Consider the following 24,221-nt stretch of genomic DNA (forward strand, 5'->3'; position numbering starts at 1 on the left):
TTTTAAAATGAAAGTGTGCTTTAGGGTCTGTCTCCTGAAATTTGAGAACAGTTTCAAAATGAGCGCGGTGCGGAAAGCGCCGAATTACATTTCCGTGTTCTGCTTATTTGTTCAAACAGATGTTGCAGTAAACCAGTTGCCGATTGTTGCTGGCCCCATTATATGTTTCACTGTGGTCGCCATTGGATTGCTTTAGTTTTGTTGTGAAATGCTTATTTCGCCGAAGTTTCTGATTGTGTAGTCTGGTGGTCCATTTCGAAGCAAACGGGCAACTCAGAGAATATTATTCAATATTATTGAACATTAATCAGTGATGGTTTTAATTTTAAATTAAAAGTAGTTCTTGGGCAGGAATTTATGTACATTCTCTGAATATATAATAATGTTGTAGATAGAAACGTATCCCAGTATATCTAAAATTATGTGATATTCGAATTTTTAAAATTGCACTCTACATTAATAAGTTGCCATTTTAGTAAAATTTACCTTAATGTGGTATGCGAATAAGAGAACATATGCAAACTATGTGTAACTAAAACCAAACAATTTGGAATAAATGAACACTCAACCACGAGAGACTCACCACTGCCAAAAGTGGTTTATGCGCCACCGAATGGAGCTGCTATCACTGTTAAATTTCGACGGCTACCGCAGCCTATTTATAAACATTTACCCCAGTTTAACGCACATCCTGCGAGGCAAGGGATATAAATGTGTATGTGTGCGGAGTGAAATGGCTATTGGCATTTTGGCCAAAGGCCGCATATCCGCTTGTGGTGGACCACAAACGCTGCGGCTTCTTGGTAGTGCCGCGAATTTCTACCACACCAGCGGCAATACAGCTAGATTGTCATTGTCATTGTTCCCTGCTGGGGTCACCAAAAAACAAAGAAAAACGTAAATGTCAATAATCACGTGAGTGACATTTAAAACCATCATTTTTACAGGCTTCCTGCTGTTTGTTGCGTAATTAAAAGTTGGTTAATCCCGTATAGAAAAGCGGCTTAAATGTCACTTCAATCAGTTAACCATGCTGAAAGTTAAAACAAAGAAATAAAAAATTACCACCGCGTAATTTTGGTCTTGTACTTTTTCATATATATAATATTACCGTTGATTGTATAAGCGCTCCCACAATCGAATTTAGTTAACTAGTTTTATCAGGGCATTTTGTTGTTTCAATAAGACAATCAGCGCATTAAAAGTAGCAAGTGCCGTCCACGTGCAGACAACAACCGAGGCTGCAAGTTTGGTGTGCTCTGAGCACAATGAAAATTCAATTACTTTATTTTTCTGTATCCTCATCCGGTTTTCTCCACCCGCCCATATGTTTCATCGCCATGTGCCGGCCACAAAACAAACACACCCCCACGTTTTCCACCTCCGCCCACCGGACAAACACACAAACGCGATGCACCTGTCAGTTACTCTAAACACCAAACATTTTCCACCCTTTTTTACTCGCGAAATTACATAGAAATTTTCACCCGAATCCGGCAAAAAGTGCATTTGAAAAAGCCAGAAAAAAAGGGGAAAAGGATGCCCCTCTGGCCCACCTCTCAGTTTGTGCCCACTGCACACATTTGCGGCTCTTCGCATGAGCGAGCAACTTTACTTGCCAAATCTCCAAAGAACACACCGAACTTCTTCCAGTATCCTTTTTTTTCGCTCTGCTCCTCTTTTCTCTATTTCTATGCTGGCTTTCTTTTGGCTAGGCTATTTTTTTGGCCACGTTATCTGCGAGCTGGAGTGCGAATGAGTTGGAGATGTGAGCGTGACTGCAAGTATTATTATTATTACTTACCGATTTTGCTGGCCAAATTACATTCATATATTTCTTAATCTGGAAAGGGTGTAACAAACTGAATAACTTGACATTTTATAATATCAAAATATATTTAAAAGAAGCTTTCAGCATTCATCGTTCTATGCCATCGCTAATAGGTGATTAGTTTTTGGATCCCGAATCTCCCTTTTCCAGCATGTCTGCGGGTTTTTGGGCAAGACAGATGCATTTGTGAGCGTAGGCAAGGAAATTTTAGTTTGCGGACTGGCTTCTGTCGGTGCATTTTAGCTTTTAGTTAAATAGCACTCCGTTTTGTGTCTGCCATGCTGCTACTATGTACCATTCTGCGAATAGTAGTCTTAGTCTGCAGTTTGCCCAAGTTTTTGGCACTCGGTTTGATTGGCAACATGTCAGTCCTCGGATCGCAACTAAACAAGATGGGGCTACTGTGGCAAAGAAAGACATTCGGAAATCGTTTCGACTTGGTGCGGAATTGGCTTAACTAATTGCATTTGAACGGAAAAGACTTTTACAATTTCCACACATTTTTATTTTCATTGGTGGATTGGCACATCTGCATTGCACAGTTATGCTTGATGACATGTTCCTAGTGTTAATAATTCTTCGTCTGATGATTTTTGCGGAAGCGAATAACCTTGATCCAAGTAAGTCGAAGCTATTGTATAAAATACATAGCTCCCGCCCATTAACAACCTTTTAGTTGGAAGTCTTCTGCCATGCTAATTGAATATAAATATGAAAGGAAAATGATATTCTCAAAAAGTACCATTTAAAATAAAAAATGATTTATTGCACATCTTAAACATTCAAATGAATTAATTTTGATACTTGTAAATGAGGCTGATAAATGTAATAAAATATATTATTAAAGCTATATCAATTTTTTTAGGTTATTGCAATAGACGTTTTAATGTCGATTGCAAAATACGAAAACTGAAATGGTTTCATAACCCAAGGATGGGGGTTTGTCTGCGCAAACTGACTTGTCACAGCGGATTTGAATATCGAGCCGACTGCGCACGCACTTGCATTATCTCTGCAAAAAAGAAGCAAAACGAGTCAGCTAAAATTCTTGATTTGATAAACAGAATGTTGATTAAATACAGGGAAAGTGAATGGAAAAAAAAGCAGAAAGTAACGAAGCCTTCAAAGCCAGTCACTACGGAAATACCGCCCTTGCCGACTACATCAATGGTTACATCGTCTGCTTTATTATCAGTAACCATTCCAGAAACTACTTCTGCCGGTGAGGATGAGCCAGATCTGGAAACCACTACCCCATATCCGGAGGATCTTACGGTAGACGACACTTTTGAAAAATATTCGAACACTACAGCACTAACAAAGAGAACAACACAAATGAGGACTACAACACGCAGTACTACCACTACAAAGAAGAAAATTGGTAAAATTGTCTTGGGGACAGTGAAAGTTGGTTTAATTTCTAAAATAATAGGATGGGGTAAAGGAAAGGGATAAACTATTCATTTATTAAAAGTCATCTCGCGTGTTCTCTTTATGGATTGCAAACGTATATTTTATTGTATTGCTTTATTTCATCAACTAGAGCATCTTAGGCCTTACGGACTGTTAGTTAATCACTTGTATTTCTAGAAAAACTACTTTGCATACAATACGTACAAAGGTAATAAAGAAATAAGAAAATGACTTATTTTCTCGTTTTGAAGAGCCACAAAAACTTAATTATGAAGCATTTATAGCGGGAAATAAACCTCCTGTTGCCTCTCAGGATAATTACGGAACACGAAACAACAACAACATTATGAACAAAACAACACAGGGAACAAAAAATGTCACCCAACAACAACAAATAACCGCAACTACTTAGCAACATTATACACTTCCGTGCCAGCATCAGGATCTGCAAGCCCCACCCCAAACGTAATTATTGTTGCGGTAAATGCCACACCCCCACACCCACGCCCCCCGCCGGCGACCTGGTCGACCACAGAACAGGCTTTTAAATTTTTCTATATACAAGAAGAAAATAGTTTTTAGACTATTTAATACCGCAAACTTAAAGATACTTATTCCCTGTATAAAGTAATGTAGAATGTAATGTAAAATTTAATGTAGGATGTAAGGTAAGATAATGAAATAAGAGGGAACTACTTTCTAAGATAACGCATGGATGTTTTGACACTCCAAGTAAAAATAGCTTAATAGCATAGCATGATTGGAAATTACAAGAGGTATGAACGACCAGCTATCGCAGAACGCATATACCCCAACAGTAAGCGGTACGAAAGAAGAGTCGGAAAAACAAACGGACAGAGTGGGTGCTAAAGAGTGAGCGCGAAAGAGAGGTATATATGTCAGCGTGCCGCGAAAATTAATCCATTTGCTGTGACAATGACTTTTATGCGGTTTCCAGAAACGCGACGGTGGCCACCACCATCCGGAATCGCCGACGCTGGCCAGGAAGCCACTGCGCCCAGTCCGTTGGCAAAGTCAAGCCGCGGCCGATGCGGGTGAAGCCAGGGTGAAACTTGGTGGAAATAGGCAAAGGTAGCCTGGGAAAAATTCGACTGGGCGGCTTCCCAAAGCTGCGACATGTAAATATTTGGCGACATTTATAAAAAATGTTTTTGGACAGCCCCGAGCTCCTTTTTTCGACCGAACGCGAAGCCTTATCAAAGCAATTATCTCTAAGATGCCTCGTCGGCGACCTGCCCGCCCATTCTGGTTAGCAAAAGAGAGAGCTCTAGCGCACAGTGGAACAAAGTCGTATCCAACAGATACGCTCTATTTAAAGTCTTACAGTCTATTCTCAGGAAAACACATTAATATAACGTTTTATCATTAAACCTAAAAAAACACTTCTGGGTGTTAACTGAGATGCCTGTTTGGTATCCATTTGGTATCTATTTTCTTTAATCAAATGTTACCTTTCTGAAACCACTGTGATTCGCTGACAATGACAGTGACCGTCGTCTGCTTTTGTGAATTGGACCCTCCGGTTGCCTTTGCCGCCTTTGTTTGATTTGGAACAGTAACGGAGACAAAGTACACAACATTTCTCTTGATTTGCTCTATCTCTTTCCCGGACCACCATTTTTGCGGCGGATTTGGCAAATGCCGAAAATTGTCAAATGTTGCGGTCAATTTGTGGGGTCAATGGGAAGTGGAGCGAGGCGAGGTTATTTAATGGCCTTTAAAGGAGACCAGGAAAACCAATTCCCTACTCTTCGGGATAGCTCACACTACGCTTGAGCTGGGTTAGAAGTTAATCAAGGTGATAAGATAGGTAACTAGCGTTTAATTTATTGGATTACAAAAATGAAAAGACAACTTATAAAAAATAGCATTGCGGAGCGGTTGCTTCAAAAGACACCACACAATTTGCTACATACTTATCAAGTTTATTGGCAGACTTAAGATTTATACAAGATCTTTTAAATTCTTTTCTCTTAAAATGCGATTATTTACATGAGCGGTTATTGTTTGTCCTCTCTGATGATGGATCAACCAAAGATGTTTTGCTTGATGGCAGCCCAAATTCCCTGACCCCGTTTCGGGGTCAACTCGTTCTCGATTTCCTTGTGATACTGTTCCCGGAGAAGGGGGTCACTGGGTCCCCAATTCTTCTTCGGCGTAAAGGCTCCACGGATTTTGGCACCCAAAGTCTGACCTGGATCTCGAACAATGGCCACAATCATCCATATGGGCAGCTGAAGAATTCCGAAGGCCGTTATCAGCCAGCCAATAGCTAAAGAAAAAGTGTATTAATTATTAATTAATATTAATATGTATTCAATGAACAACCACTACTTACTGTAAGCCCAATTTGGATAGATAATATTGTTGTAAGTTAGAGGTTGGTAGGTCGCATAGAAGTAGATGAGAATAACAGTCATGATCAAGGGAGTAATGATGCTCCAGCAGAGCCTCCAGTACAGGCCCACTTTGCGACCCAGCATGAACTCAATGTCCTTGCACAGGCGGTCTGTGCCATAGATCCATCCAATGGTGTACAGCTCGGCGATTCCCAGTACCAGAGCAATCATCGAGGCGCCAAAGAAGTCCACAAGAGTCAGCATATATTGACCGCCCTGAAATACACAGGAAATATTTATACAACTTGATACAAATACTCATGTATTTAGTACTTACCGGTGTTATATACAACAATCCAATAAAGAAGCTGACAACCGCTATGAGCAGCGAGCACTGCCACTGCCCAAAGTTGGGAAACCGATCCCGAATGGCGGTCACCGAGCAGGAGGTCATGGCAATATTCGATCCTATGCCCAAAACGAAGAGCATGAGGAAGAACAGCACTGAGAAGATCTGTGGCAGCTGCTTGAACTTGGCAATGGCATCGGGATATGAGATGAAGGCCAATCCGGCACCACCCTTCACCACTGAACCGATGTCATCGGTTCCGATTTCGTGGGCCAGATGACCGAGGATACCGAAAATCGTGAATCCAGCCAACAGAGAGGTCATGGTGTCCAGACCCGTCACAATCGCCGCGTCCCTATGTACGTTGTGGCCGAACTTGTTGAACGAGGAGTACATGATGATGTTGCCAAAACAAACGGACAGCGAGTAGAAACACTGGGTTACAGCTGCATACCAGACCTTGGGGTCCAAAATCTTTCCCCATTGCGGCTTAATGAAGTAGTATATACCGTCTATAGATCCGGGCAGAGTTACAGCTCGCACCAAAAGGACACCCATGATGACGTACGGGAAGAGGGCCAGGAAGTAGGATGCCTTTCCAGAACTCTTCACTCCGCGACGAATAATGCAGAATACACAGGCCCAGGCGATGAAGAGCCCAATGACCAACTCCCAGTTTGGCAGGCCAATTCCATCCTCGATATTTGGCTTCTCGTGGAGCACTTCCGTACTACAGGGAATAGTATTTAGTCAGCGCAAATGTCATTAAATTTGGACCACCACCAAGTATTAAAATTTAAAAAAAAAAAACATTAACATTAAACTAGTATTTGCATGCGGCTATTATGCTTTACTCAAAGTTCACTAAATGACCATCACTTGTGTGGGTAACCTAAAATTATACCCTTTTTTAAAGAAGTTTTTGAAAGCTGATTATCCAAAGTAGAATGTTTTAAGCTATAGTAAACTGGGAAGAGGATATTAGTCATAGAAATAGTCACTTTGTGAATTTCTAAACCGTATTGTCCCCGACACTTAGAACTTACACAAAGTACCATTCCGAACTGGTGATGACCCGATCGTTCAGTGATTTCATTGTGTAATTTTGTGGGCTCTGATCATCGCCTTCCACTCGAGACCAATTACTCGCATCGGGGGCTGAGTTAATGCAGTGGACACCCCATTCCGCACGGCATGTGGACCAGGGCAATGGGTTGCGAAATGATTCAATGAAATATCGGCCAATTATCGCTACCAGGGCGGCATAGTAAGTGCTGAGCATGAACACCTGGAAAGCCTGGCCAGCTCCGACACCTTTATCCATTTGATTACAAACGAGTTACGAAACGAAAAGAAAGAGTTTAAACACAAGTCAAATGGGATAGAAGAGAGTTTTGGGTGCATTTGGACTCGGGTGTGATGGTTAAATGATTAGGAAAAGAAGCTTAATACATAAATGAGTTAGTGAGGAGCAGCCATTGTTTTCTTCCATGGCAAGGGTTCTCTGTCATAGTTAAGAGTCAGTTTTCGTTATTCCCTTAGTACAATATTAAATACAATACTAACAATAGGGATTATATACTCAAATGTCCTTATGATCAGCTTAGTAAGTTAAGAAATTGTCTTGAGCATTAGAACATTTAAATGTTAAAGATTTCTCCTTTTAATTAATATCGTAGTTAATGTAAAAATATCTTTTTGTCGTTCCAATTATGTGCTTATTACACTTAAAAATATAGTTCAAGTATTTATGTTAGGATCGCGACTTTTGAGAGAGTTCAAGGAGCGGGGAATTGTATCCCATCGCGTGTTTATAATATTTCAAGTTTGGGTCACGGCCATACATTGTTGTGATTGAGTTATTCAATCTGAAATTGGATGCATATCTGATGCAGATATTGTCGATAGTGATGGCCGTCAATTGAACTGCCAGTGGATGGTATCGCAGTCTGTTTGGCTGTTGCAATCGCATCGGTCTATTGCAGAGCCAGTGCAGCACAATTGATGGCAATGGGTGCCATAATTGTCGCCAGAGGGATGCGGGTACTCATTCAATTAGTCGCGTAATAAAGCGGACATTCCGCGCCTTTGTCGGCCGGACCATAAACTTGAGTATGCCGTTGTGATTGCGAGTTCCGAGCCGCGATAAGATTACCCACAGTGCACAGTCACCCACACATACCCGTAACACCATCGAAAAACATGCCACTGCAACACCACCAACCAATCCACAATGACACAGGCAATCGGAGGGCAACAACCACAGGGAGAGAGAACAAACCACTTACAGAAAATACAGCTCCGCGGATGCCACGGGCTGCTGCTGGGGCAACCTATCCATGTCCATGGGGCTGGCCAGCTGGGAGGTGTTACCCAGACTGGACGCCACGCAGAAGGATTCCCATTCCGGTCGGCACTCAGACCAGGGCAACGGCGACCGGAACGATTCGTACAGATAGCGCAGGGTTATGCCCATTATGGCCACATAGTAGGTGGTCACCATGGATATAGATATCACCTGGCCGATTCCGACACCTATAGATGTGGTCGCGTATTTGGGACACGAGCGGGCGAGTTGATGAACAGAATGACGATGTTTTTTCTGTAGTTCTCTATTGTCATGCTCTTGCTTATGAGGGGTAGTTTTAAATTCGCACATTTATATTTTAATTTAATGGTTCATATAGAGCTTTTCATATTTTTAAGAAAATTTGTGATATTAAGATAACGAGTTTTTGAGAAAAAATATATATGGAAACAAATTACAATTATATATTCGACTTTTCAATGCATACATTTAACCGATTCTTAACGAGCTTGCCTTGACTTTAAACAGGTTTTCAATTGAATTTTTCCGGAATTGTGTATCCCCACAAGAGTATGACATCTTCGAACTGACTGCACTGAAATATGGTACGCTTACCTTTCATCGCCGGGCACAAATCGAACACTTTAACCGAACCGCGACTGGAAAACTGGCCAATTACCATTTCCAGATAGTAAATCGGTTTGCCAATCAGGAACAGGACAATGAGATATGGTATGAGGAAGGCGCCGCCGCCATTATCGAGGGCAGTGAATGGGAATCGCCACACATTTCCCAGACCCACGGACATGGCGATGCAGGACATCAGGAACTCCACGCCTTTGCCCCAGGTGGCACGCTCCTCTGGCACTTTGGCTGCCTCCTGGTCATCGGAATTAATGCGCAGGGCTGGACTGTTGGTCTATAGAACGATGATTAGTTGGCTCGTGGATTATGTTCCAACCGTTTCACGGGAAGCCTACCGAAATCTCCACTGTGCTGGCCGTACTGCGTCCGTCGTCGCCCACGAAGCCTTGATTTTGGTGGTTCCTTTGCGACGTATCCATATTGCAAGTGGAAATCTAACTGAAATTATTCGCTCCGTTAGCAACGAGATGTGGACTAGAACTAAGGTAGATCGTTTTCGGGATGTTCTTTGTTGAAGCTGTATAACTGACAATCAGATTAACCCACTGATCTTGTAGATTAGATATGATGTCACTGTCACGAGCCAGATAAACTTAGATGGTTAATAGGATACAAAGAAAGACCCGCTGCATTGCCCTTTAGATACTGAGTTATGGCACTTGTCTGGCCGTGATAAGACATTTAAGAAGTTAATCTTCTGAAAAGTTTACAAATTCTAAACGAGATTTCAAAAAATGTCGATTGGATATCGGCCTCTTCAGTTATAAATGTTTTCCCTTAAGGTCACATAAATTACTTAGCTATACTTATCATTTCATTACAACTCGTGTAAGTTATGGGCAACAATAAAATTATATGGCATTTTAGGCAATTGAAGTATTCTAAATGTGTAGTAAATTTGCTATTTTTCGGAGGTAATCAATCAGTTTGGACATTTGCTAAATATTGCGTTTGTTTAATAAATAAATATTTATAATGCCTAGTGGCAGAGCTTGAACAATTTTGTATACGAACTAAAGATAACGTCTTTTATTTACCGAATCACTTAAGCAATTTACACCTTGCTGGATTTACGACAGGAATCTGTTAATTGGTGTGGGAGATATACAAATTTATATGCATTTGTATGCACACAAAATATAGGTATAGTTGACTTGATGAACCGGTTGACTGTTGCAAAAATATTGACACGTATTGTTTGCATTAATTTACAATTATTAATTTGCCGTAAAGGAGCACGTTTTTTAATTGAAATTTCGCATGATAATTAAAGTTTATTTTATTGTACTCAATATTGTGTCGGAATTGTTCAATTCTCTAGGGATTTTGTAAAGAATGTTAATGTAAACGTTTGTTCTGCGTAAGTAAACGAAGAATATGAAAGTTTAAATTATTTATTATATAGTTCCGATGCATTGAGAACATAAAAAAAATTTTTAGATATTGTGAAAAGGCTGGAATGACATTATGGTACGCAAATGTATATATATACATATATGTATATTAGTCTAATATAACAGGTTGTTACCATAACGATAAATTACGAGCTTTTGTAAATTAAATCAAGCAAAAGTTACTAAAACAACTTTTGTATAAATTATAAATTGAAAGAATATCAATTAAACCTTAAAAGCAGACAATTTGGTAAGGGGTCAGAAACCTTACACGTCTATTTTCAATACTTATTTGCACACACTGAGAACCTGGACCAATTATTTATGATTGACGTCTAAATCCGCAATAAAACATTTGCATTTTTTATTTTTGTTGGTCTCATTATAAAACTAGTTTTGAATTCTGCTTAAAAATGTTTACTTCTAAGTGGTCGACGTCGCGACAAAAAGTGATTTCCCCGCGTCGTGAGTCAGAGCCATCAGAAGTATATTTTTTTTGTTATTTTTGTTCTTTGTATAAAATTTAGAGAATGGGTAAAGTGACGTCATTAATTTCAGCGAATCGTGACCGGTGGTAAGAAGCAGTTATTTCTGGTTTGATCTTAAATCAAGAGTTTTAAGGCAAACTACAGAGCTTTAAGGAAATGAAATGCTTACATAAATGCCAAAATGTTTCGGTTATTTTCCTCTAAACAAGCTACCATTTCATTTTATTTATTTCTTTGTATTTTCCTGCATTGCAAACTGTTTTACACCTACATATATTCAAATGAATGGTTCAATAAAACGCATTCAAATTTGCTCAGTTTGGATTCCAAACACTTCAATCGGCTACCGTCTGGGCATTAGCATGCAAAAACGTGTTTTTGTATGGGCAACTTGTTGCGCTCAGTTCCAAAACAAACGGATGATAACGACTTATAGACGAACCACTATTTATTACGAATGCATTCAGTGCTATGATTTTGTTACCCACGTTGCGTATACGTCACTCTCGTCATTATTTCCTAAGTGGTAACGGTGGAAAAGGTCAAATCATACTGAACGATTCGAAATACGCAAGCAAGTATACGGTGCAAAACCTTTTTTGAAAATACAGATGTCTTACAATTCACGTTTAACTGTCCGAGGGCGTCTTAATTTTGAACTATGTATAAAACTTGTAATTAGTAGGAAGTACTTACTCCTAAATCCCGAGCCTCAAGGACACGCCTGGTGCAGCTTGATTCGATCTGTGCTTTCTTGAGCTGATTTATGGGGTCTTACCCGGTTTGTTTTAGCCACTTCTTACACTCGATATTCTTTGTGCACTATAGGTAATTACACCTTCACTTCGGCTCAATTCGCAGTGCGACAATTGGGCTTATGCTGATTTGCAGGTGTTGTTGCCTGTAGTAGTTGTTAATGTAGGTAAGGTACCAGTACCAGTTGGTGTAAACAGCTTTGAACCGGCTGAAGTTTTGTTCACTTAAAACTCTTTGCCCAAGCCAAGGCTACAAGATTTAAAAATCTTTAAAGTTATATTGCTTTTAATGTTATTGTTTTGATGATTGCAGGGTTTAAGTGATTGGCACACACGATATTGGCTATTTTAGAAAAGCTTCCGAATCGAGAGTGTCGCATCCGAGAAACCCGTTATTATTGCAAGAGCCTTTGCCGCGAAACGCGTTTTCCGATCACGTGAATCGAAAAGTTAAAAAGCCAAAAAGCCAAGCCGAGCGCCAGCAGCCAACTGAATGAGCCAGGGCAAGGTTTCCGTGGTTTTATTGTGAACTTGACTCTAGAGCCGTCGTTCGAGCCATCGTTACTGCCAGTAATATAGGTGAAAGCTCAACCTACAGTTTGATGGTTACTGGGTTGGTGTCTATGACGACTGATCTTCTTCACGTTGGTGGATAACTTGGCTAACTGCCGTATAAGATACTTGATCTATGCTAGAATGTGTAACTAAGAATATACTTTGCTATATTTAAACAGTTTATAAATATTATTATTAAATATATATTATAAATTATAAATATATATTTATTATAATATTGAGATTTAATTTTTGAGCCATCATTTATGTTAAATTGTTACTTACCTGAAGAGAGATAAATTCTTAGTTTCAAATCGTTTTGATTAAAAGTACCAAATTGGTTTATTTTTGGGGGACTTTATGCTAGACCTAAAGTTGAATGCTTAAAGTGACGGGCTGTAGCTTGCCTAGAGCTCTGGGCTATGCACTTACACTTTTCTCATTACGCACACCAAATACACACATAGACCCATTGTTCTCGTTTGGGCAGCCGGAGCACGAGGAGCAGTAGCTAAGCAAAACAACACAAATTGTTATGATAAAAGTTTTTATCAAGTTTCGCTTCGTTTTTGTGTGTCGTCATCATCTTGAAATTGGTCTAGCTCCGCCGTAGATTTCCCCCATAAGATAGCAAAAACGCCGGAGAGCGAGCAAGTTCTTCGTCGGCTAGCTGGAAAAAGCATAAAACAAAGACCTCAGGGCATTTGGTCCGAGAAAGTGGTGTGTGTTGCTTGTGGGGTGGTTTGTCTCATAAAATGTTAACTACTTGCAAAAATACTGCTAACTGGTAAAACTTTAAGCCAAAAATCATTAAGTCTGCACAGAGCATTTTGCCGATGTTCTCGAGACCGAGACTATGGCCAAGGACAACGTGTTGGGGGTAAGGACTTGGCTTGTTTTATGCCAGAGAATCGGTTGCATGGCCATTTTGCGGTCCACTCCAAGCCACCGGGGATTTTCCAGACGCCCTTCTCAAATGCAACATTCAGGGTTCATCCTATATTGCCATTTCAGTGGGTCTCGGCTTTTGTCATTATGACTGGGACCTTCGGGGTGACAAAACTGGACCAACCGGCCAAACTGTGCACTTCTCAGAGCGCAGCCCTATGTGTGAGCTCCCTCCATCGCTCCCTGGTACACAACTTTTTGATTGCAATTAAAAACTAAGCAAAACTCTTGGTCAAGAAATTTTTAACTCCTCGGCTTAGTTGCTGGTGCGCTTACTGTTGTTGCTCTCAAATTAAATGACGCTTGCTGAGACCGAAGAAGTTACAGATTGCAATTTTTCCCCCACTTTACTTTAAATATTGCAGAGCCGATAAAGGTTGGTTTCAAGATGAGGTAAAGTTGTACATAGCCAAGCTGGTGAGATTAGCAGATAGCTCAAAAATGCCTCTATCTGTATGTGCGTTTTAAATGAACAAAACAAATTCAAAGGCGTACATTTGTTAAACAACATTACTTACAGAAATTACCCAAAATGTGGTGGCGATCGAGCAAGTCACGGCGAGGCTACGAACTATAATACAACTTTATATCATTTCATTCAAGCATGCTCGAGTAGATCCTTTTAGACCTCAATGTGGTTAAGGTTTAGTAGAAAAAAGGGGAATATAAGAAAATGTAGTTCAAAATTTTTGCGCATATATAAATGCCTATTCTATGAATGTGCCGCTTCAACTGTTCAACTTTCTTTTGCCAGGAGAAGCTGCAGAGTCCAGTATATCCATGTCCTGACCGCCTCAAAGGATCCCTTGGCTTTTGTGGCCAGGCCAGAAATCATTTCAGACCTTGCCCAATCCCTCTCCATCTCCGAATCCCCGAATCTCCGACTCGACTCCGGCTACTCACATGTTATGTGCACGGTAATCTCCTTTATTACTGCGGCAACTTTTGCGAGGAGCTGGGGAAGAGGCGTCGGGCATAAAACAGGATATCCAGGAGCTATGCCGGAGGACTCTTCGCCGTCCTTGTCGTTTACAACTTTTGCATAAAAGGCAATGGGACAAACTGTGAGCATTACGCAAATGTTTATTTGCGGGTTCAAAAAGCCACGGAACCATAAAACAAAGTTTTCCTCAAATTATATATTTGACAAATCCCATAAATGTTCCAAGCTGAGCGCTAATTGAAAATGATTCTGGGCCACTTATTTGTGTTTTTTTTTCTGGTGCCTAGTAAACGTAGATAACCGCACGGGGTATGATGGTTTCGTATATTGTTATAAATATTTCGGTAGATAAATCATCTGATCAAGAGGAAGAAAAGCACAATTCTGTCTGCCAAACAGGGAATCTATTTAGAGCAACATTCTTTATTGACTAATTTCTGGGGTTTCCTCAAGTCTTCTTTTATATATGGTTTTTTTTTACTTTTACCGGCATATCCTTTTTCCACCTCTTTGTGGGCAAATTCCAAATGGGTATTAGTAGTAATTCATTTTTTTGTATTTGTATTTTGTCAGAGGTATTAAAAAATTATTAAATTAATATGTAGTCACCGAATTCGCCGGAAACAATGTCATATTTCAGACAGCCCTGGCCAGTTTAGTACAAAGAAAATATTACAGAATAATAAGAGCTGCATTAAAAGCGCCCTCGGCATCCGGAGGAGCAGTAAAATTTGCAGGAGGAGATGCAGCAGAAAGCCGCCATTTTTCTGGCTTGTTTGACAATTGTTGTGGTTGGTGCATGGAGCATGGAACTTGGAACATGGCCGCTATTCATCGTCCGTTCGTGCGGAGCGCCGGCCGGAAGCAGCACCAGATGCTGAACGTGACCATGACAACGATTCCTCTCGTACACTGATGAAAAATAATTTTCAACTTTGAATTTTTACCATTTTAGTGATACTCTCATTTTTCCCTCTTAATCATTTTTTAGTTCATGTCATGTCCTTAGGAACTTAAGCATAAACGTTTTAAGCTTTTGATTCATATGCTATTAATCATACGAACTGTTGTCCTTAGTACGTTACCTGGTTTTATAAATTATGTTTTTTTAAAAATGTTTGGCCAACATGATTATGCAAAATATGATAATGCTAAAGGAGAAAGACGGTAACTTTCTCCAATAATAATGGAAAGTCCCTCAGTGCAACGGTGAATGGATACAGGACCCGCCGAACCACTAATGCTGTGCTAGTTGTGTTGGCTGTTGTTCGACTCAAAGAGCCATGCAATGCAAGTTGTTATAGTTAGCTGACTCTTGTGGTGCGTGCAGTTCGCAAGTTTCCCGCTGCAAGTTGGGTGTTCTTCAAATTCTTGGACAGTGGCTCTATCAAACGAATTGGCCCGACTTCTAGGCGATTTCTAGACGAAAGTGCAAACTTGGATATCGAGAAATTTCGGAGTATACACACCAATAACTTGCTGCGTCGTTAAGGCCCTTACCTTTCGTCGATCCCTCGGCACTGAAAGGGAGAAGTATTCCCTAAGACAAAGCCATCGTTTTTTTGTTGTATTCTTTTGACTGCTTCCTTTTTAAGGCTTCTTTGCGCTTAATTGTTTTCGGCACGTTGAGTGTGAAAATGGAAATGTGTCTGAAAGGCGTTCAAGTTGTCAAGGGTTAAGGCGCTGGGCGAAATCCGAGCTCGCTTCGATGCATCGCCAGACTTTTGTCTTCTGCTGTCTTTGATGGGGCGCGCCTAATTAGCAACGGGCCGAAACAAATTGCTTGTTAATTAAATAACGCCAAAACATGAAAAGGATTTCGCCTTTTTGTCGTTTCTTTCATGCAAACTGCTTCAAGTGGCATCGAACCCATTGACAGGCACTTTAGAGTCCGTTGGAGAGGGCATGAAATCAGGTTGAAGCAGTCGAAATGATTGGAATCCGTCTTAAGAATGTCGTAATGAAAAGGAGAAAAAAGTTAAATAGGTTACCTTAAGTTATTTTTAGGATTCTTCGAATTCTGAAAGAGAAAAAGAGAACGGAAGAAATCAACCATTAATGTCATACCACACCCTTGCAATATTAGCCACACAAAAATCAAGTATACCATACGTTTTGTGAACTTGAAAGACTGTCCTGTTTCACGATACTTATCCTCGTGCAGAACTAAAAATAGCTATGAAAACTTAAACTGAGGAATAAAGAGACTTTACTTAAGGGGTTCTAATTATATTTTCACCAAGTTGAGCTCAAAACTTTTGCCACTCGACTGAAAAAGACACCGACGTCTGCGTTTGAGTGACCAACTTCCGCTGCCCCCATAGAAAATTAGAACTGCGAACCGATAAACTGCAATGACCGTCTGTATACTGGCTTTTGAATGCGCCATCGAGTGGCTTGGTGTTTTGCCCGTACTGCGATGGCAATTTTATGTCAGCTGCAGTGCAATATGCAAAAGGAGGCGGTGGCCCGAAATTTCGTAAGCGTCCATTGTCGCGGGTCATTAGAGACACGCGATGCCTGCAACTAGTGCGAGAAAATCGTAGAATCGGAACCAAAAAGGGACTGGCTGGCGGGAACGTGAACAAGGGCCAAATTGGAGCACAATGCGAAAAGCAAACCGCAATTGATGGTCAGGAAAGTGCGTAGGAAAAGCTGAAGTGAGGGCGAACCGAAAATCGTTGTTCAAGTGCCACGAACTGAAGTCAAACATTAAACGCGCTGAATATGGTACTTCATACGGTATTTCCCTATTCTTAATGCGCAATTTTCATCGAATCACAATTTATGTTATTAAGTTCTGCCTTCCGTGGCTTATTGTTATTATAAACATTCGATCTCATTTCTATGACCCGAGAAAACTGCATTTCTTGAACCCCAATATAAGATTCCACCTTTGTAGTCCTATACCATTGTTATGACCACATCTGTCGTCGTCGCTGTCGATGTCGCTGTTGCTGTTGCTGTTGCTGTCGTTGCCATGAGGTCCTTTCTGTTATTGCCATTTGTGATGTTGTGGCTGTGAAGCAGCAGGTGCACGGATCTAAACGGTTTCCTATTCGCTTTGGCCTAATGCGTGCATGAATGTGTGTGGCGGGTGAACTCAATTCAAAAATACTTAACAAACATTTATTTGAATTTTTCCCTCCCCATCTTCTTTTATTATTTGCAGCTCCAACTGCGCTCGCAGTTGTTGTAATAAAAATGCAAATAACTCGAGCTCGAATGGGTTTTGGCTAGTCGTATGCAAAGTGCCAAAAGCTTCGCCCAAAAATATCTCCCTTATTTTTCTGTATATTTTCTCTTTCCTTCATAGCATGCATACGAGCATGCACATAATTTTAATGCCAATTCAATTTAATGGTTCATTTCATATGAAAATTGTAAAAAGTCATTGCTGCTGCGGCCGAGGAAAGGGGAGAATCCAGTTCAAAATTTCTTCGAAAACTTGGTTGCTGCTGCTGTAAATATCGTTGTTGGGGGCTCTTTGGCATTTTGTCATGCGTGATTTTAGGTAAGGGGTTTTTTTGGGGCGTAGTTTCTCTATTGTGTTGGTGCAACCTACGGCAGCAAGGGGTCCTTGCTTTCAAATATATTTTTCCTATTTATTTTTATTTAACTTATATTTTTGTGCGCTTGCTAGGGTGCAGTTGGGTACGAAGGTCGAAAGGATTTATAGATTAAAGACAGATTAAGACAAAATAAGTTGTGTTCAATGCAACTGGGAATACGGCGTATAAACAAATAACCAAAGCAAAATATTTTATATACAACTTAAACATTCAGGGTAGGTAATATTTCGATTCAGAAAATCGTGTTCCCTACTTTTTTATCGGTCACGTAATAAATATGCGGAAATGCATTTGCATTCTGATTTTCCCACAGCATACATATACACTGATGGTCTTTACATTGTGTAAATATAGCCCTTGTTATATAGATGTGAAATCACTTATTTCTAAATACATGGATGAATGAAAATTTCCCACCCATCTACATTTTTCTGCTGCTTTTTGACATATTTGATTTATTTTTTGCATTTATTTGATTTCCATACCAAATTATATTCAATTATTGTTGCCATGGCTGCATTCTTGACTCTGACATGTCAAACAGTTCTTGCTGCCGATGGGGAGCAACATGAGTAGCAAGGGGCATATATGTTTCTAGGCCTTTATGCAAATATTTATATGTCAATTATATGCCAAAAGACATAATACAAATATACACAATATGTACAACGTTAAATTAAAAAGAAAACTTTATACTTTGTAATTATTTTTGATATAAAAGGTTTGGATTGTCATTATTAAATAATATTGATAACTTCTTTTTTGTCTTAAAACTTTTCATCTTACCACAAATCTACTCCCTTGGTTTGTCGGCACTTAATTTCCCTTGAAAAAATAATTTATAAAATAATTTCTTTACATGAAACCATGTTGGGTTGAATTTTCCAATTTGTTGCAGCCAAACAAGCGTTACTTACTTTTACTCGCATTCAACCACCCAACGCATGTTTTCCCAACGTTCTATTTTTTGTAAAGTCCCGGAATAATCCTGTTTCTGGAAGTCAGCACCGTAACTGCCGTTGCTGAGGTTTCTCGGCAATTTGTTCGTTGCATTCTTTTCGCTTTTTCTACTTGTGGGTCACGGGGAGCCCAGATCAAAGCCGCTGGCAACTACATTCCGCTAGTTTGATTGGAGCATCAGGTCTCGATTTCGTTCCCGATATGTCAAATTCGTCCAATCAAAATGACAAGTGAAGCCCGTTCGAGATGTTGTTTGATCTTCCTACTTCTCACATAATGTCCTATAGCGACCTACAGTTTTATTCTAATTTAAGTTTCTTTGTTGGGTTTCTGCCAACTGCGAACTACTTTAATAATCGAAATTTTATTTCATGAACATGACAGAAAAGTCTGCCTTTCAGAACAGGTACTGTACCTCATTGTACCTCTTTCAAGAGTTTCCCTCAATTAATTGATACTCTACCCCAAGGGCTTTAATCGCCAACATTTCAAATCCTTTTCATTTTCAGTTCGCTACACGAAATCCGATGCTCTGTTGCGGCCTTAAAACTTTAAATGGCCTAAGTAGGGAATGGCTGGGAAATATGCGCTTGGCTAATGGATTCTTTTTTTTATTTTCTTTTTTTTGGGCTAGCGGTATTGGGAGCTCGTTGTTGCTGTGGACTAATGGAAGCGCCGACGACGACCTTAAAAATGTAAATAAATGTTTCTCTCGTTTTGTTGTTCACGAGTTGGCTACCTTGTGCTTAACCCCTTGAAGCCCTCCAACACGTACACACACTTCTATTCGTTTTAACCCTGGGGGCGCTGGTAGTGGGTTTCGTTTGGCCGCTTTTAATGCCGCGTAAATTTTGCAGGATAATCCAATAAAGAGATTTTCGTTGTGGCTGTTGCCGTGGGGTGCACACACCCGGAACTCACTCAAAAATTGGGAAAACATTTTCGCTGGGACACCACATCCAAAAAAATCGCGTTTCTTTTTGTGGAAACAATTGATGTGACCCCCAACGACGGAATTTAGAAATGCTGGAGAAAGGCTGAAACACTATTCGCTAATATTATAAAAACTAATATTATAAAACTAACGAACGTTGACTTGATATGCTTTAATGTTAAATAACTCATCAATGTGCTTTAAAGCAGATATTTAAAAAAAAAAAATGTATTGAAATGACGCTTTAAGGTTTCAATTTTAAAATTGTCCTGAAAAGGCCCGTAAGTGTACTTCACGTCCACTCGAAACCCATATACTGCTAAAAACTGCTTTTAAAGTCCATATGTATAGCTAACCATGCATAAAACCATGGAACAACGAAAAAACGTATATAAAAAGCGAAAACATTTTCACACAAATTAATTACAACTGAAATCCATTAATGTGTAAGAATGCCAATATACATGTTACTCAGTTAAGAATAGACAAACTACTCAGCTTAGTTGTAAGCTTAGCTTAAAATATTGTAATTAGAAACCTCTGTTTTGCTGTTAGTTTTAATACTTAAAGATATTTCACTGACTCCGGTTTCCTTAATTAACGAAAATGGCCCTTAAATTAAACTTATTATTACATCTAATTTATATTTTTCCGGTCGTGTGTGTATTGGCTTCAAGGTAACTGACAGTCACAAATTGCACCAAGGCTGCTGCTCAGTCACACCTAAACTAAAGTCAAACGCCAAAAGCAAAACTCACTCGCTTTTTCCATTACATTTCAAATTTCCTCTGGCTGAAGGATTCGTACAGTTGCCGATTTCCAAGACAAAACAAATAGCAAACGAAGCGTGTTGAGCGAAAATTCCTAGCGTTCTCCAAGGGTAGAGCGAAAGAAATCAATAAATTTCAAAGGAAATAATTAAGCAAGTAATTGACTTGGATTTCTTTTAGGAATTCCTCCATAAATCTCCTCCAGCTAAGCTAGCTCAGAGCGTATAGAACCTAAAATACGAGAAGGGAGCCATCCTCGCCGACGTCTCCTCCTTGTTAGTTATATGGTGTTTGTGTGAGCAGGCCAAAAAGGATTTCCAGATTAAGTATGTGGGAGAGTGGTACACTATGTTTCAGCAGCATAAGAATCTTTCAAATCTTTTTCAAATGAAATCAAGAACAAAGGATAATTAATTTGCTAGCACTACAACTTATGTATATGTGTAACTTGTTTTAGCAAATTAACGTTCTCTTGCTTTACGAAATTGTATGAAAAAGGGGAAACTGAAGCTATTTCTACTCTGACACAATTAAAAATGTATTCACACAGTTGAAGAGATTGTTATTATTTTAATGCTGAACTTCAATTAACCAGATTTCGTACTTGGTATTATGAAACGCACTGTAATTATCTGACGCCGTTCGTATATAACCAGCTGCAATTGCATCTTGGGTGGGCGGCGGAAACGGGGATGGCAGCATCTATTTTACAGTTTCAACACGCCCGGAATGCGCCACACTTACACTTGCCACTAGCTGCTGGCATTCCTCGTGTATCTGTGTGTGGGATCTGTGTCTGGGATGCGGGAAATAGGATACATATGGGCGGGAACTTGGGATATAAATAGACAGAATAAGACCAGCGCCTCCAATGCCAAAGACGTCGCCCGAAATTAAAGCCAAAGGCATTTCGGATTTCGGCAAATATGTTTGTTTGGTCAAAGCCGAAAGCCATGGAATATTTGCACACACTTGCCTTCGAACGGGCGAGTGTAACAGTTCCTGACAAGTGTTGATTGTTTGGTCAGAAAGAATTTCCGCTGCAGTCACCGAAAGCGTTTGACTTTCTTGATCGTGCTTTAATTGCCACAATTAAGTTTTCCAGGGAAAAACACAAGGCAGTTTAATCCATTTTACAATTCGAATTGTACACTAGAAAATTGCAAGCTTGGGATGTCTATCTTTTTAACCTTGTTAATATAAAATTACTTTATTAAATATGAATCAAATCACGTTAACTAATGACAATAACCGAACTCCTGGCCGTAATTAACCTATTACAATTAACTTTAACACTTGTTATTCCAAAAGGCTTCAAAAATGAAAATGTTCCGGTGTTTGTTTGAGTTATTCCTCTCCACTTATCGCCGACACAAGTGCACTATAAATATTTCAAGTCTGACAAAGGCTAAGTGGCTTTATAGTATGCCATATTTATATGTATATGCTTTATTTATATTTTTTAGTTTTAAAGCCTTTAAAAGGTGCGCAAGCTTTGCAATATAATTATACTGCGTTTAATTGCGCTCATAAAAGCTTATGACTGCGATGGGCAACCCGCATGAATACAGCCCTGCGCGACTCGTTCCCATATCTTGGCTTCTCTGTCAAATTGTAATTTATACTGGAGCACAGCACATGCCCCGCCGTCTGGAGCTTAACTTTTACAGTACATCAATAAATTACATTATCCTTAATTTCCCGCGTTTTTCCTGGTCAACACAGCACAAGCGACAGCCACGACATTCAACCCGCCCGCAGCCTTCTGGTCAATGGCTCCTCCTGCTGAGCCAGCAGATTGCAGCCACCTCGGGTGTGGGAGAAATGGGTCCTTAGGGGAGTTGAAAAATCAACGAAAATAGGTTTTATTTAACAGAAATTTAAGGAATATAATTGCGAATGATGAAAATTCAATTGGAGAAAGAAAATATTCATTAAAGGCCTGAAACAAATTGGGATTGTACTGAAGAATTCGCGGCAAGAAGAAAACACTTCAATTTTTGTTAAATATAAATATACGAGTATGTAACTTGTGTATTTCGGCCTGAATTTGGATTGTTGATCTCATTTGGCTAGTGGCAAACATGTCTGCGAACACGAGGATGTGTGCATAAGTCCGTTCAATTGAATTGGGGATTCCGGACGAATAGTGCGGATTGAGGTGCATGAAGGGAGGATAGACTAACAAGCCTTAATTAAGCAACGATGAATTGCGATTATCTGATATTGAGCTGGCCAGTGGCCACTCACTCAGTGGAGCAATATTGAATACTCAAGCAGTTTAGTAATCCCTTGAACACTACGACTTCACCCGCTTTAATAAGGTAAGGTCTGGTTTGTGTAATTCAGCTCATGTTTGCTAACCTGTATTCACGAAGTGGTCCATGCGATTGCAACCAAATTTAAGCTCATCTGTAGTGTGGTTCACACAAATCTATACCTGCAACCAGGTGTAAAGCTTAAATTGGAAACAGTGTAATACGTAGAGTTATGTTACAAATAGTTATAGCTTAGACGAATTATACTATTAAAATGTTGCCTTTATTCAAGCTGTTCATTATATATTTTTCGTGTATTGTATTTACCGACACGGCCTTCTAATAGTTGGTTTTCCTGCAAATTGTTTAATGTCACGCAAAACTAAAATTAATACCCCCGCTTTGTATTGGTAGCTTGTTATTGAAAATTCCTTTTCTAAATATAGAGAGCCAAGACAAAGTTAACTATTTTGTTTGCAGTTTTTGCGTACAGCAGTGTAGTTGAGAGGTATTATTTCGGCGAAAAGTACAGTAAAGTTATATTGCTTTCTTGAATGCTTTCTGGGTAAAGGAAAAGGCTTGATTGTGTCCTTTGTCCCCGTGAATTTGATTTTTTTTCTTAATGTCCACAGCGAAATCAAAATCAACTTGTTGTCGATGTCCGCTGTTGGGGCTCATTTCTTGAGGGTGGGCTGGATGGAATTGTTTGTGAGTTTGTCGTCCTTTCTGTCGTTGTCATTCGTCAACGTTTCGCGTGGTTGAGTTTTCGGGTTAAATTAATTAAGCGTGTGCGTTTTTATTGTTGATTGAATACACCGACGTGGGCGAGGTCATTTAAACCGGCCTGAACGATAAGCTGTTTGTATTTTTATGTACCAAATGTATTGACTATTTCACTAAGTTGCCTACAATTTGGCGGGATTTTGGGCGATGCTTCATTCATTCAATGCTTATTATAAAATGGGTAAATGATTATTATTTTGTGTATAATAAAGTGTGAAATATATATCGCATTCTTTAGTATTAAATATGTAATACAATCTTCGTTACATAGGTTACTAGTAACTTTTCCATTCAACGTGCCATGCCATCTCTATATGTTAGTTTAGAATTAATAAAATTACCCTAAACAGAACAGTATCGGCTCACAGCCGAAAATGGGAAATACAACAAAACCACACCGAACTGCAAATTGCGAAATTAAAACAAGAGAGAACGCTATAGTCGAGTTCCCCGACTATATGATACCCGTTACTCAGCTAGTGTAAGTGCGAAGGACAGTTTTTGGCGGTTTGTGGGCGTTAGAGTGGGCGTGGCCAAAAGTTTTTTGGCAAATAGATAGAAATTTACAAGACTAATACAAAACTGAAAAAATATCAAAACATTTTTCAAAAGTGTGGGCGTGGCAGCTTGGGGCGGTTTGTGGGCGTTAGAGTGGGCGTGGCCAAAAGTTTTTTGGCAAATAAATAGAAATTTACAAGTCTAATACAAAACTGAAAAAATATCAAAACATTTTTCAAAAGTGTGGGCGTGGCAGCTTTGGGCGGTTTGTGGGCGTTAGAGTGGGCGTGGCCAAAAGTTTTTTGGCAAATAGATAGAAATTTACAACACCAATACAAAAATGAAAAAATATCAAAACATTTTTCAAAAGTGTGGGCGTGGCAGCTTTGGGCGGTTTGTGGGCGTTAGAGTGGGCGTGGCAAAAAGTTTTTTTGCAAATCGATAGAAATTTACAAGA

The 24,221-nt window shown here is 39.7% G+C and overlaps 2 protein-coding genes across 3 annotated transcripts; one reads left to right on the forward strand and one right to left on the reverse strand.

The window, feature by feature from the left end:
- Positions 1 to 2,336: 2,336 nt before the first annotated feature.
- Positions 2,337 to 3,475, forward strand: LOC120443691. Its single transcript, XM_039622931.2, has 2 exons — positions 2,337 to 2,451; positions 2,697 to 3,475. The coding sequence occupies exons 1-2, from the start codon at positions 2,376 to 2,378 to the stop codon at positions 3,284 to 3,286; spliced, it is 666 nt and encodes a 221-aa protein (XP_039478865.1). The 5' UTR covers positions 2,337 to 2,375; the 3' UTR covers positions 3,287 to 3,475.
- Positions 3,476 to 5,169: 1,694 nt separating this feature from the next.
- On the reverse strand, positions 5,170 to 12,020 carry LOC120458115 (sodium-dependent nutrient amino acid transporter 1). Of its 2 annotated transcripts, XM_039645648.1 has the most exons (7): positions 11,485 to 12,020; positions 9,242 to 9,344; positions 8,877 to 9,180; positions 7,000 to 7,267; positions 5,942 to 6,683; positions 5,604 to 5,880; positions 5,170 to 5,537 (listed from the first exon to the last, which is right to left on the reverse strand). In XM_039645648.1, exons 2-7 carry the CDS (start codon positions 9,323 to 9,325, stop codon positions 5,293 to 5,295), a joined length of 1,920 nt encoding a protein of 639 aa, XP_039501582.1. In that variant the 5' UTR covers positions 9,326 to 9,344; positions 11,485 to 12,020; the 3' UTR covers positions 5,170 to 5,292. The 2 variants fall into 2 exon arrangements, with proteins under 2 accessions (XP_039501582.1, XP_039501583.1); XM_039645649.1 differs by lacking the exons at positions 7,000 to 7,267; positions 11,485 to 12,020 and adding an exon at positions 8,242 to 8,488 and having other exon boundaries at positions 9,242 to 9,393.
- Between the last annotated feature and the right edge of the window lie 12,201 nt (positions 12,021 to 24,221).

Source organism: Drosophila santomea, chromosome 2L, assembly GCF_016746245.2.
Source record: "Drosophila santomea strain STO CAGO 1482 chromosome 2L, Prin_Dsan_1.1, whole genome shotgun sequence".
NCBI lineage: Eukaryota > Metazoa > Arthropoda > Insecta > Diptera > Drosophilidae > Drosophila > Drosophila santomea.

Bases quoted from the DNA above. Each gene is read 5' to 3' on its own strand.
- LOC120443691 (XM_039622931.2), top strand. From the start codon at position 2,376: ATGCTTGATGACATGTTCCTAGTGTTAATAATTCTTCGTCTGATGATT. The intron at 2,452-2,696 runs GTAAGTCGAAGC...CAATTTTTTTAG, and splicing joins AGCGAATAACCTTGATCCAA to GTTATTGCAATAGACGTTTT.
- LOC120458115 (XM_039645648.1), bottom strand. From the start codon at position 9,325: ATGGATACGTCGCAAAGGAACCACCAAAATCAAGGCTTCGTGGGCGAC. The intron at 9,181-9,241 runs GTAGGCTTCCCG...ATCGTTCTATAG, and splicing joins CCAGCACAGTGGAGATTTCG to ACCAACAGTCCAGCCCTGCG. The intron at 7,268-8,876 runs GTAAGCGTACCA...AAATGGATAAAG, and splicing joins TTTGTGCCCGGCGATGAAAG to GTGTCGGAGCTGGCCAGGCT.